The 14,453-nt window shown below is 46.8% G+C and overlaps 1 protein-coding gene across 2 annotated transcripts in view; it reads left to right on the forward strand.

Annotated features, from left to right (window-relative positions):
• The window catches only part of LOC140388059 (copine-8), a 544,832-nt gene that overhangs the window by 302,007 nt on the left and 228,372 nt on the right, over positions 1-14,453 (forward strand). For both annotated transcript variants that reach the window (XR_011934073.1, XM_072471659.1), the window contains exon 8: positions 5,699-5,802. Coding sequence is in view for 1 of the 2 variants with exons in the window: in XM_072471659.1 (XP_072327760.1) it covers positions 5,699-5,802 (104 nt within the window). In the remaining variant the exon portion in view is untranslated. The remainder of the gene's footprint in view (positions 1-5,698; positions 5,803-14,453) is intronic.

The following is a 14,453-nucleotide window of genomic DNA, read 5'->3' on the forward strand; positions in this document are numbered from 1 at the left end:
AGAGAAAACTGTTGGAGACGATTGGGGCAGGAAAATCACTGGAAAGAGGATTTTGTTGACCTACTGTGGGACGACATCGGGAGCAACGGAAGCTCCTTGTGACCGGACTCGTGCGCGCACACACATCGGGCGAAGCCGATGTGAAGGTTTGACAAATATTTTGACAGCAACTGTGAGTAAGAAGACTGACAAGTCAGGGAAGACTTGCTAGCATTGAAGTGAGTGAGGCCTGGGCTACAGGGACCTAGCAAGTGGCAGAGCTACACGGGCTGTGAGGAATGGGAATTTCAAGTCTGCTGATTCTGCATGTGCCAGTACTTGGGAAAAAAATCAAAATACTCAGGCAAAAATAGATAGATCATAGAATCATAGAATTTACAGTGCAGAAGAAGGCCATTTGGTTCATCGCGTCTACACCAGCCCTTGAAAGAGCACCCTACTTAAGCCCAAACCTCCACCCTATCCCCGTAACCGAGTAACTGCACCTAACCTTCGATCGCTGCGGGGCAATTTAACGTGGCCAATCCACCTAACAGCATGTCTTTGGACTGTGGGAGGAAACTGGAGCACCCGGAGGAAACCCACGCAGACACGGGGAGAACGTGCAGACTCCGCACAGACAATGATCCAAACCGGGAATCGAACCTGGGTCCCTGGCGTGGTGAAGCAACAGTGCTAACCACTGTGTTACCATGCCACCCAGTTGGTTGCTTGTTCAAGAGATTTTTTGTTCTGGACTTTCCAACACCGCTGAAAGGGAGGAAATATAGATCCTGGGAGCAGGAACCAAATATGGCGGGAAAATTGAACTCCATGGACCCGTTTGATGAAGATTATGAAACATGGAATTCATATGAGGAAAGATTTCAATTGTTTTTAATAGCTAATCAAACCCCGGAGGACCTAAAGGTCATAACATTTCTCAGCTCAGTTGGCCGTAAAACATTTATGCTGCTACATAATTTACCCAGCAAAACCAGGAGATGTCCTACTCGAATTAAGGAAAATCTTAGCGGGATATTACTCTCCTAAACCGTTATTGATTGCAGAAAGGTTTTGATTCCACCGCCACAGTCTGGAAGCAGTTGAAACCGTTATACAGTTTATGATGGTTAACAGTGGTTAGCACTGTTGCTTCACAGCACCAGGGCCCTCGGTTCGATTCCCGACTTGGGTCAGTGTCTGTGCGTATTTTGCACGTTCTCCCTGTGTCTGCATGGGTTTCCTCTGGGTGCTCCGGTTTTCTCCCACAATTCCCGAAAGACGTACCGTATTGCACATTCTAAATTCTCCCTCTGTGTACCCGAACAGGTGCAGCAATGTGGCGACTAAGGTTTTTTCGCAGTAACTTCACTGCAGTGTGAATGTAAGCCTACTTGTGACAATAAAGATTATTATTATATTATTATATATATAGCATCTTTAAGAAGATTAGCTAGATATTGTGAATTTGGTGCAACGCTTGATACTCTTCCAGAAAGGCTGGTTTGTGAACTCTACAGTGAAGCTATTCAGAGGAAGCTGCTTACTGCAAGTGATTTAACTGTAAAAGCTACTGTGGAAGTTGCCACATCTATGGAGTTAACAAGAGAAACTTCACTGATAGGGGCTGGAGGGAAGAACAACAAAATGGATACAACAAGGAACAAGGCTGCAAAGATGCAACCATGTCAACATTGCACACAGGTTGGACACTTGGTGGGGGAACACTGGAATAAATCGAGTACATGCAAAAACTAGGGCAAGAAGGGCCACATTGCCAAGGCATGTTGACCTAGGAAACTTCTCCTACACCTGGAAATTTCAAGAAGAACAACATAGTTAAACAATATAATTGTGCCTACCAAGTCATGGATAAAGCTCAAGGTCATTCAAAAGACAGCAAAACCGAGCCACTGCTAGAGCTAAAGTGCGGTGTTTTGTCAATGCAGGGCGAACAACAATGTTTCTGGGCATATCCAAAAGTTGAAGGTCATAAAATTAAAATGGAAGTGGATATGGGTGCAACAGTATCGCTAATAACTGAGACAATTTATCATCAAGAGCTGAAGCATCTGCCTTTAAAATCACCAAATGTGATCCTAAGGACGTACACTGAAGAGGTTGTACCATTAAAAGGATGCATTATGGTGAAAGTAGAAGCAAATGAACAGACAGCGAAGTTGCCTCTTCATGTGTCCCTGGAAAGTTTCCTGCTCTATTTGGCAGAACATGGTTAGCTACGATTAGTCTTAACTGGGAAACTGTCAATGAATTAGTGGATTCAAGGGGCAGCTTGCAACACATTTGAAGAAGCACGAGAAGGTGTTCATAGATTCACTAAGGTCTATGGCTGGAGTTGACCTGCACCTAAAAATCAACTCTGCCCTCATTTCTTTGTAATTATGCTTAATTAAGTTTAGTACAGCTGTTTCTGACCCATGGTTCCCACTCTCAAATTGAATGCTAAAACCTACCATGGTATGGTCACTAGTTGCAAGCAGAGAGCACAAATAGAAAATAAAAAATAACTTTCCTTATAGTCCCCCTTCTCGAGGATACAATCCTCACACACATGTATCGATTATAACAAGTATGGACTGACTATTCCGTCTGAATCCTCGATGAAGACCGAATGAAAACTTTGTGTTTGGGTCAATAGTGGTACTTTATTTGCAGTCGCTTTTTAATCAGTAGTTTACATAGGTTTAGGTGAATAACCCTTTTCCATTGTCGTTTAAAGGTATGTTTTTGTGGTGATGCTATATTTACTCGCTATAAATATGGCAGTCAATAAGCGTCTCCAGGTATCAAATGATACCACCACAAGGTTCAACCGGATATCGATCAAAGACCCAGCAACCAGTTAATTAGTTCAAGTTCAATAATACTTTAGTTACACACAAGATTAACTTATACATGCAACATAAACACTACGAGCTAAACTACACCTAACAACTATGACAACCTGTACTTAACTTCAGGCACCCGGCTTAGGTCAGAGGGACAGTGGCCTTTGTTTGAATCTGGAGCAGTAACTGCTGTTCAGCTGGGATCATCCGTCTGGTAGCGGGCGTTGAACTTGGACTTGTTTCTGGTCGTGGTGCTGCAGTTGGAGATGGATGTTGCCGGAGTGCCAGGTCCAAAAGAGATCGAACACATGGCAGTGTCTGTCTTTATCCTTGGGGGGTTTTTGCGCTCTTTTGGACGGTCCTTAGGTTTGGACCCAATTAATTGGGCAGTTCTCGATCACTGCCTTCGATCTGAGCCAATAAAAGGGTGGGTGCCTTGATGGCTGGGCATGTCCTAAGCGGTCATTGACCTTGCTGTTTATGCTTCCTGAGTAAAGGGAGTAACGGGAGTGACGCCGATGTGCCTGGACTTGTAATTTAGGGGCAGCACGGTAGCATTGTGGATAGCACAATTGCTTCACAGCTCCAGGGTCCCAGGTTCGATTCCGGCTTGGGTCACTGTCTGTGCGGAGTCTGCACATCCTTCCCGTGTGTGCGTGAGTTTCCTCCGGGTGCTCCGATTTCCTCCCACAGTCCAAAGATGTGCAGGTTAGGTGGACTGGCTATGATAAATTGCTCTTAGTGTCCAAAATTGCCCTTAGTGTTGGGTGGGGTTACTGGGTTATGGGGATAGGATGGAGGTGTTGACCTTGGGTGGGGTGGCTCTTTCCAAGAGCCAGTGCAGACTCGATGGGCCGAATGGCCTCCTTCTGCATTGTAAATTCTATCTATGATCCATGACCTATGTATCGGTTACCTGAGTATCAGTCCTTTGTCTTACGGAGATGGTCCATTAAAATGCTAATTGGCTGGGGGTTTCGATGCTGTCTGATTCTCTGCTCATGAATATACATGCAGGCTCTGTGCCTGCCTGAATCTTACATTGTCCATATTTCTTTTTAGGCTTTGCGAACGTCCATGTTTCTTGTTGTAAGTGGCTATCCCAGATGTCTACAGTGGGTCCCTAGCAAATTTGCTTTGTCTCTTTTTTATTCACAAATTAAAGATGCAATTTAAGCATAAATATCAACATACCCACTGGCATTGTAACATAAATTAATTAGCAGGTTCCAAAATATGGTTAGTAGTATGCCCATTAACTTGAATCAGGCACCATCTAATTGCCAGATGAAAGATAGCATCCAATTAATAATTTTGCGCAGATATTGGTCTTCTATCACCTGCTGATTGCAAATGAGCTGAAATGGCTTAAAATATCATCAATAGCCTTGCATTATGTCAGGAAGTTACAATGTGCAAAGAATAAGCTCCTTTAATTTGTGATTTATTCTAGTTATTCTGGTATCAAATTACATTGGATCATGGTGGCCTCTGTAAAATTCAACACTCTTAACACCAGAGGAAATTCATAAAACTGATCTTTAGGCTTACAAACCATGAACTTTAATTTGAAGATGTATGATGACCTATAATATGAAATAAAATGGGGCTTCTGTTTTAGGTTGTTTGAGAATAAAATCAGTATGAAATAAGAAATAAGCAGTATTAACGAGAAAAAGCTGCTGACAATATCTCTGATTAATCTTAATACATAATTATTTAGATACAATACATGATGTCTAGCTTTAAAGCTATTCTGCATTGATACATTGGGTAAGATTCTGGCTGCAAATGCAAATCAATTTCGCCTGTGCTGTACACAGATTCTCTGGCTGGAATTTTCCCGCCATTCCAGCCAGCGAGATCTTCCTTTCCCATCGAGGGTGAACCCCTGCCACGGGTTCTCCGGTGGCAGGGGGTGCATACACGGGAAACCCCATTGACAGCAGCAGGACCAGAAGATCCCATCACCGGCCAATGATGGCCGCCCCCGCTACCACAGAACATGCCACTGTGTCGCATGGAAAATCCCGCCCTCTGTCTTTCTCATGACTGAATCACCCTGCTCATAAAGCCCACAAAACTTGCATTGGAACAGCAACTTATGTACGACATAATGCTGATTGGTTCAGTTGCGTGTAAGATAGGCATTTCTTTTCTGAGTGAGTTGTGACTTCCAAGGAACTGATTTCACAGCTATTTAATTGGGTTCAATGGCTCAACTTGGGGAGGGTCGATTTTAACTTTCAAGACAGGACACACCAGAGTATTACCACAACAGTGAAAAACCTAAAAACTAAAGAAGAAACTAAAGTATGTCTGAAATATTAATTTTGAAAAAGTAAATTTTGCACAGAGCATTCAACACTTACTCTTCATTTTGAGTTGGCTGTGTAAGTTTACCAGAAATATGTTTGATTAATATTATTCATTGACTTGTTTATTTACACTTTAATAGTTTAACAGTCGATCTGAAAGAAGATTTGGATGTTGTGATGCTTCATGGTTTTTCACATAAATACCGAGGAAGCATAGGTTAAATCAATGTAATTAACCAATTTTTGGTTGTATGCTAACAGAAAGTTAAACAAGTCAATACGTGTGAGACATTGAAAGCATATTAGAAACCATGGTATTCAGTGCACTTGCCCTCATTGCTTACTTTTTATTACTTATGTATTTTTGTCCCTTTTTTTATTCATACTTATAATTGCTGCAAGGGGTTTTCCACAGACTTTTCATGAGGCCATATTTACTGACCTATTTAATCCTCAGCAGCATCAAAACAATATTGTAATAGCTTTAACCGCTTGAGCAGCAACTTTTTGATTGCTTCCTCTCACAGTGATCTTTCCCTACTCCCCCAGGATGTTGCGGCCATGCAGCTTTGTGCCAACAAATTAGATAAAAAAGATTTCTTTGGAAAGTCTGACCCGTTCCTCGTATTTTACAGAAGCAATGAGGATGGAACGTAAGTGATATATTAATGATGATTTTTACACAAGATTGATCATGCAAGTGGTGTTAACTTCTTGTAATTTTACCTTGCTTCAGACTGTGAAGGGAATTACTTCAGGCTGCCAGATTTTCCTTCACAGTAGCTTGTTTACAAAACTCAGTGATGCCTCTCATACTTCCATGAAAGCAGTGTTGCTAAGGTTGTGTGGATAGAGGAAGTCAGTGCTGCATAATGATTTGATCTGATCTGCCATTCTCTGATATAGAATATGGGTACAACAGGACAGGTTGTCAATCAATTTTATTCTGTTCCCTCTTTACACTATTTTCTGATACTTTTCATTAATAATTGAAGAATGTTTTCATATAATGCTTCAGTGACTTACAAATTGCTTCACATTTTATGATCATTTTGTCATAACAGATTTTTTGGTAATTGTGATTTATTGTAATTGTTTTTTTTGGAGGTGAAAGCTGCTTTTCATTCACATACAATCACGGGTCTATCCCTCAGCTGGAACATTGGGCGCGATTTAACGGAAAATTTTGCAAGTGTCATTTCGGGCGCGACTGGCGGGTTGTTTCTTGATGGCTGCATCGGCGAGATCGCGGCCCGTATTTAATGGCACTTTGTGCTGGAAAGGAGCACCCATGAACCTCTCGCCATTACTGGCTGTCTCGCCGTCTGGTTCACCAGACTCGTGCCTCATCTGCTCGCCGCTAACAAGGGGGAGCTGTTTTGAAATGCTCCCTCACGACTCACTCCCTGTCAACACACAAACATGGCAGCGCGCAGACCTGCTCCTCGCTTTGGCGATGCCAACCTGGCCAAGCTTCTGGAGGCAATATGGGACATCCTGTTCTGCCGAGGGGGTCAGAGGGCCAACAGTAGCCACCAGTATCGCTTGGGAGTCAGTGGCAGCAGCTGTCAGTGTGGGCACCATGTCCAGATGGACTGCTGTCCAATGTAGGAAGAAGACCAAGCACCTCCACCGAGCTGCAAGGGTGAGTTACCACCTGTCTCCTGACATCAGTTCCCCCTGCCCCAGCTCAAATTCACAAACCACCCATCCCAGATCACTGGCTGACACCTCGCACCCTCCCCACATCCGATCTGGCACCCACCAGCACAGCCCCTTCGTGTCCAGTTACGGTGCCCACACAATCCACCTGCCACAGACCCCCTGATCCATCAAGCGCGGTGGCCACAATGCCCTCTCTTTGTCCCCGCAGGAAAAGATAGCCGATAATAAGTGAGAAAAGTCCAAGACTGGGAGGCGGGGACGCAGAGTACCAGAGATCTGGGTCCTCACCCCCTATGAGGAACAGACCCCATAGATTAAGGGGTTGACTGAAGAGAGAGCAGTCCCCGACAGCAAGGCTGACCTGCACCACAGAGGTGAGAATCCATTGCCCCTTCACCCAGATAACCTGTCTCAAGTGAGTTGCCCATGTCAGACAAAATTATCCTTCCCTTTGACTGATTATGAGCTGGATTTTCCATTTGGGAGCCTAAGTCTCCACGCCGGCGTGAAAACAGTAGTGTTTTACGCCAGGAAAACTGCCGCAAATCGGCCACCGATTCACTGCTCCAAAGGGGACTAGCAGCCGGGCGGCTCAGCTCACAGCATTGCCGGGTCCATGACCGCGGTTGTGCCTGGCGGCAGCCTGCAGCGGCCGCTACGTGCTTTATGACAGACGCAGCCCGTGGACCCGTCCCGCAAAATTAGCCCCGCCCTTTGGCCGGTTTGCGCGCCCCAGACTGCCCCCCCCCCCCCCCACAGTGCCCCCAGCCCCGAATAATGCCCACCCTGCCTGCGGATCAGCCCTCCCCCAATTGTGGCGGCACTGGACTGAGTCCGCAGCCGTCACGCTGAGTTCCTGATGGATGAGACCACAAGTGTCCCACACCGTCGGAAACTCGGTCGGTCGGGGACGGAGCATCACGGGGTGGGCCTCAGGCAATGGCTGGGGCCGTGGATACAGCATGTGCCATACTCCTAGAGTATGCCGCTTTTCAGGGGATGGAGCATCGCGAAAGCGGCACCGCCCCCCGATTCCGTCATCATCGGGGATTATCTGCCCCGTCACCGAACGCGATTGCGGCGTCGGGGATCGGAGAATCCAGCCCCTTATGTCCAGTCTCTCACAGGATCTCCATCTAATGAGGCCAGACCATCCGGAGTCATCTCCTCTCTCCCCCCCCCACCCCCCACTCCTCCACCGTCATTTGCCTCTGCCCTACTCTTTGGGGCATCTCTTTTCTGTCCCTCTCTCCATCTCTCTCTCTTTAAAATCCTCCTCGAACCTTTTTTTGCACCTTGATTACTCTTCTATTACCATCGAACATTCATTCCTCCAATGTGCAGTGCCTCAAGACTTTAAAGGCATTATGTAGATGTCAGCTTTTGTTTTAAGCGTCACTTCGTAATAGGCTTTCTGGTGGTCCAGTTGCACAGTATCTCAGGACTCTCTGATGTCCACTTTCTTTCTGACTTGTCACTTGCTCAAAAGAAGTCGAGGAAGTTTCTCAAAGAGGATTTCTCTCATCTTTCTGGTCACATTTTGGTATTAACAATTCCTTTAGAAACACTCACATGCTAGGAAATATTTGAATAACTTACAAAATGATTCTACTCAGTGAGTTCACCTCAGTCTATGCAGAGACCTCAGTTTCCTTTTTATTGACTCATTTTATAACATAAACATGTCAGGACTCTTTGGATACATTTGCTGAAGGGCAGACTGATATCTATGGATTATTTGTCCTGGTCGAAATGCTAAATAGATATCATATTAAAATGCCGTTATCATACACTCTCTGAGCAACAGTTTATGAACAGAAATTTGTAAAAGTCCCCAAAACAGGCATCCTACAATATAAGGCACTCAATTTTTGCTGCCTGCTCAGAACTCATACATTTTAATTCCCCACATGTGAAAGAATAACATTTTTATTAGCTGTGCTACTTGATGTAAGCAATGGATTTTTTAAATTTTAAGATTTGTTTATGTATATCTTAACCAAAAACATGAAAATTTGTTCTTAGTTATAATGCATAGGCAAGATATATGTATATATAGCTAAATATATGGAAAAGAAATCAATATCAGTTTAAAACTAGTATAGTTGAGGTTTGGTATCTATGAAGGCACCTAGAATAAAACGGATGCTTATTTTAAGCATATTAGTGAGCGCGCTGAGAAAGGAATCCTTGGGCACGATTCAGCGACCCATTGCACCCAGCGCGGATCCGGGCTCAACGGGTGAATCGGGCGAGAACCCCAAATCAGGCTCCGCACCAGGCTGATCGCGAGACATCCGACTCGCTCCGTCCAGCACAATCTGGATTTTGCCCTCACTGGGCAAGATCCAGATCTGCATACTTAAATACCTGGACCCAAAATTCTTCTGGCGCCTGGGACTCAACGACCATGCCTGCGAGACCTTGTCAGGCGCTGTTTAGTACTGGTCCACATAAACCAGGTGTCACAGCACCTCGGGGGTCTTGCAGGGCGTTCAAGACCCCCGGGTGGTAATGCACAGGGCATGGTGGTAGCCTGGCACTTCCCATGGCACATGGGCAACTTGGCACTGTCAGGGCGCCTGGGTAGCTCTTCCAGGGTGCCAATCTGGCAGTGCCAGGCTGCCAGTGCCAGGCTGCCAGTGCCAGGGTGTACAGATTCCAGGTTGATTCTGCCATGGATCGGGACCAGGGGGAGTCTTGCCAATTGGAGAGGGTGTGTTCTCAGGGGCCTCTTCAAGGTTTGGGTGGAGGGGGGAGGGCGGGGGGGGGGGGGGATGGGTGCTGTCGCTCAAAATGGCACCCAGTCTGCAAACAGCCCTTTTTGGTAGCGAGATCAACTCATCAGCAGTAAACCTCTCCAAGTGCGGTCTCTGCCGGGAGAAACTCCCTGAGGCCCAAAAAATGGCAAACTGCCATTGAATAGCGGAGTGATTCCTGGTGCTGCAGCTGCCGAAAAACACCCCGCCAAACGCACCCAAAAGCGGACCGAATTTAAATCTGCGAATCACGCCCCTTTTATTTGTTTTAACCAATTTTACAACAGTCCCAGAGTGAAAAATGTGTTTCCCAGCAAAAAAATGGCCACCTGTTCCAGAAAATACTGTGGGCCGGATTCTCCACTGCCTAATGCTGAAATTGGGAATGCCGATCAGGCGGAGACTGGCTCCTGACGCCAAAATCGTGGCCGGCGCCCGTTTGACTCCGGATGGTGATTCTCCGCCCCCTCCAAATCGCGTCATCAGGACGCACGGTGCGCGCAGTCGCAACCCCGTTGGAATGTCATTAGCGGGCCCACCCGTGATGCTTTGCCTCCAATGGGCAGAGTTCTCGACAGCGCAGGCCACGTGTGGTCTCAGCGGTCATGAGCCTGGCGTGGCAGCTACGGAGAGAGAGAGAGGGCATGCAGGCAGAGTTCAGTACCAGCACACTTGGCCGAGATCTTGCCACTGGCAGGGTGCTTCTGCCAGGGCTTGGGGGAGTTGTGGGGGATGGCCAGCAGGTGGGCTGTGGGGTCGGGGTGGGCGGGTACACGGTCCAGGATAGCCGGTGCCATCTTTTCCGGCACGATGGATGCGCGTGTTGGGGGTGTCAGCCCTGCGCATGTGCAGCACAGGCCCGCTGATCCTTCAAATGTTTTCCGGGCATTCTGCAGGTGTTTCACGTGGCGCCGGTGCTAGCCCCTGACTGGTAGCGGAATCGGTGCGGGTTTCACGCCAATATTTCCGCCGTGAACCACCATGGCCGGGATTTTCCGACCCGGACCCGGGTCACCCCGCCGCCGGCTTCCCAATTCTCCGATCCTGTTTTTCGGGTGCCCGTGGGATTCCCGCTATGCCGGTCGGGGGGCCGTTGATAGCGGCCACCCCGGCGATTCTTGGGCTCCGATGGGCCGAGTGGCTGACGAGTTTGGCCGAGTCTCGCTGGCGTGGTTTACATAGAACATAGAACATAGAACATAGAAAATACAGCACAGAACAGGCCCTTCGGCCCACGATGTTGTGCCGAACCTTTGTCCTAGATTAATCATAGATTATCATTGAATTTACAGTGCAGAAGGAGGCCATTCGGCCCTTTGAGTCTGCACCGGCTCTTGGAAAGAGCACCCTACCCAAACTCAACACCTTCACCCAACACCAAGGGCAATTTGGACATTAAGGGCAATTTATCATTGGCCAATTCACCTAACCTGCACATCTTTGGATTGTGGGAGGAAACCGGAGCACCCGGAGGAAACCCACGCAGACACGGGGAGGACGTGCAGACTCCGCACAGTCAGTGACCCAAGCCGAAATCGAACCTGGGACCCTGGAGCTGTGAAGCAATTGTGCTATCCACAATGCTACCGTGCTGCCCTTGAGAACAAATAAATCTACACTATATCATTTAACCGTAATCCATGTACCTATCCAATAGCTGCTTGAAGGTCCCTAATGTTTCCGACTCAACTACTTCCACAGGCAGTGCATTCCATGCCCCCACTACTCTCTGGGTAAAGAACCTACCTTTGATATCCCTCCTATATCTTCCACCTTTCACCTTAAATTTATGTCCCCTTGTAATGGTTTGTTCCACCCGGGGAAAAAGTCTCTGACTGTCTACTCTATCTATTCCCCTGATCATCTTATAAACCTCTATCAAGTCGCCCCTCATCCTTCTCCGTTCTAGGACAAAGGCCTAGCACCCTCAACCTTTCCTCGTAAGACCTACTCTCCATTCCAGGCAACATCCTGGTAAATCTTCTTTGCACCTTTTCCAAAGCTTCCACATCCTTCCTAAAATGAGGCGACCAGAACTGTACACAGTACTCCAAATGTGGCCTTACCAAAGTTTTGTACAGCTGCATCATCACCTCACGGCTCTTAAATTCAATCCCTCTGTTAATGAACGCGAGCACACCATAGGCCTTCTTCACAGCTCTATCCACTTGAGTGGCAACTTTCAAAGATGTATGAACATAGACCCCAAGATCTCTCTGCTCCTCCACATTGCCAAGAACTCTACCGTTAACCCTGTATTCCGCATTCATATTTGTCCTTCCAAAATGGACAACCTCACACTTTTCAGGGTTAAACTCCATCTGCCACTTCTCAGCCCAGCTCTGCATCCTATCTATGTCTCTTTGCAGCCGACAACAGCCCTCCTCACTATCCACAACTCCACCAATCTTCGTATCATCTGCAAATTTACTGACCCACCCTTCAACTCCCTCATCCAAGTCATTAATGAAAATCACAAACAGCAGAGGACCCAGAACTGATCCCTGCGGTACGCCACTGGTAACTGGGATCCAGGCTGAATATTTGCCATCCACCACCACTCTCTGACTTCTATCGGTTAGCCAGTTCGTTATCCAACTGGCCAAATTTCCCACTATCCCATGCCTCCTTACTTTCTGCATAAGCCTACCATGGGGAACTTTATCAAATGCCTTACTAAAATCCATGTACACTACATCCACTGCTTTACCTTCATCCACATGCTTGGTCACCTCCTCAAAGAATTCAATAAGATTTGTAAGGCAAGACCTACCCCTCACAAATCCGTGCTGACTATCCCTAATCAAGCAGTGTCTTTCCAGATGCTCAGAAATCCTATCCTTCAGTACCCTTTCCATTACTTTGCCTACCACCGAAGTAAGACTAACTGGCCTGTAATTCCCAGGGTTATCCCTAGTCCCTTTTTTGAACAGGGGCACGACATTCGCCACTCTCCAATCCCCTGGTACCACCCCTGTTGACAGTGAGGACGAAAAGATCATTGCCAACGGCTCTGCAATTTCATCTCTTGCTTCCCATAGAATCCTTGGATATATCCCGTCAGGCCCGGGGGACTTGTCTATCCTCAAGTTTTTCAAAATGCCCAACACATCTTCCTTCCTAACAAGTATTTCCTCGAGCTTACCAATCTGTTTCACAGTGTCCTCTCCAACAATATCGCCCCTCTCATTTGTAAATACAGAAGAAAAGTACTCGTTCAAGACCTCTCCTATCTCTTCAGACTCAATACACAATCTCCCGCTACTGTCCTTGATCGGACCTACCCTCGCTCTAGTCATTCTCATATTTCTCACATATGTGTAAAAGGCCTTGGGGTTTTCCTTGATCCTACCCGCCAAAGATTGTTCATGCCCTCTCTTAGCTCTCCTAATCCCTTTCTTCAGTTCCCTCCTGGCTATCTTGTATCCCTCCAATGCCCTGTCTGAACCTTGTTTCCTCAGCCTTACATAAGTCACCTTTTTCCTCTTAACAAGACATTCAACCTCTCTTGTCAACCATGGTTCCCTCACTCGACCATCTCTTCCCTGCCTGACAGGGACATACATATCAAGGACACGTAGCACCTGTTCCTTGAACAAGTTCCACATTTCATTTGTGTCCTTCCCTGCCAGCCTATGTTCCCAACTTATGCACTTCAATTCTTGTCTGACAACATCGTATTTACCCTTCCCCCAATTGTAAACCTTGCCCTGTTGCACGTACCTATCCCTCTCCATTACTAAAGTGAAAGTCACAGAATTGTGGTCACTATCTCCAAAATGCTCCCCCACTAACAAATCTATCACTTGCCCTGGCTCATTACCCAGTACTAAATCCAATATTGCCCCTCCTCTGGTCGGACAATCTACATACTGCGTTAGAAAAGCTTCCTGGACACACTGCACAAACACCACCCCATCCAAACTATTTGATCTAAAGAGTTTCCACTCAATATTTGGGAAGTTAAAGTCGCCCATGACTACTACCCTATGACTTCTGCACCTTTCCAAAATCTGTTTCCCAATCTGTTCCTCCACATCTCTGCTACTATTGGGGGGCCTATAGAAAACTCCTAACAAGGTGACTGCTCCTTTCCTATTTCTGACTTCAACCCATACTACCTCAGTAGGCTGATACTCCTCGAACTGCCTTTCTGCAGCTGTTATACTATCTCTAATTAATAATGCCACCCCCCCACCTCTTTTACCACCCTCCCTAATCTTATTGAAACATCTATAACCAGGGACCTCCAACAACCATTTCTGCCCCTCTTCTATCCAAGTTTCCGTGATGGCCACCACATCGTAGTCCCAAGTACCGATCCATGCCTTAAGTTCACCCACCTTATTCCTGATGCTTCTTGCGTTGAAGTATACACACTTCAACCCCTCTCCGTGCCTGCAAGTACTCTCCTTTGTCAGTGTTCCCTTCCCCACTGCCTCATTACACGCTTTGGCGTCCTGAATATCGGCTACCTTAGTTGCTGGACTACAAATCCGGTTCCCATTCCCCTGCCAAATTAGTTTAAACCCTCCCGAAGAGTACTAGAAAACCTCCCTCCCAGGATATTGGTGCCCCTCTGGTTCAGATGCAACCCGTCCTGCTTGTACAGATCCCACCTTCCCCAGAATGCGCTCCAATTATCCAAATACCTGAAGCCCTCCCTCCTACACCATTCCTGCAGCCACGTGTTCAACTGCACTCTCTCCCTATTCCTAGCCTCGCTATCACGTGGCACCGGCAACAAACCAGAGATGACAACTCTGTCTGTCCTGGCTTTTAACTTCCAGCCTAACTCCCTAAACTTGTTTATTACCTCCACACCCTTTTCCTACCTATGTCGTTGGTACCAATGTGCACCACGACTTCTGGCTGCTCAC

The sequence above is a fragment of the Scyliorhinus torazame genome, chromosome 13 (assembly GCF_047496885.1).
Source record: "Scyliorhinus torazame isolate Kashiwa2021f chromosome 13, sScyTor2.1, whole genome shotgun sequence".
NCBI lineage: Eukaryota > Metazoa > Chordata > Chondrichthyes > Carcharhiniformes > Scyliorhinidae > Scyliorhinus > Scyliorhinus torazame.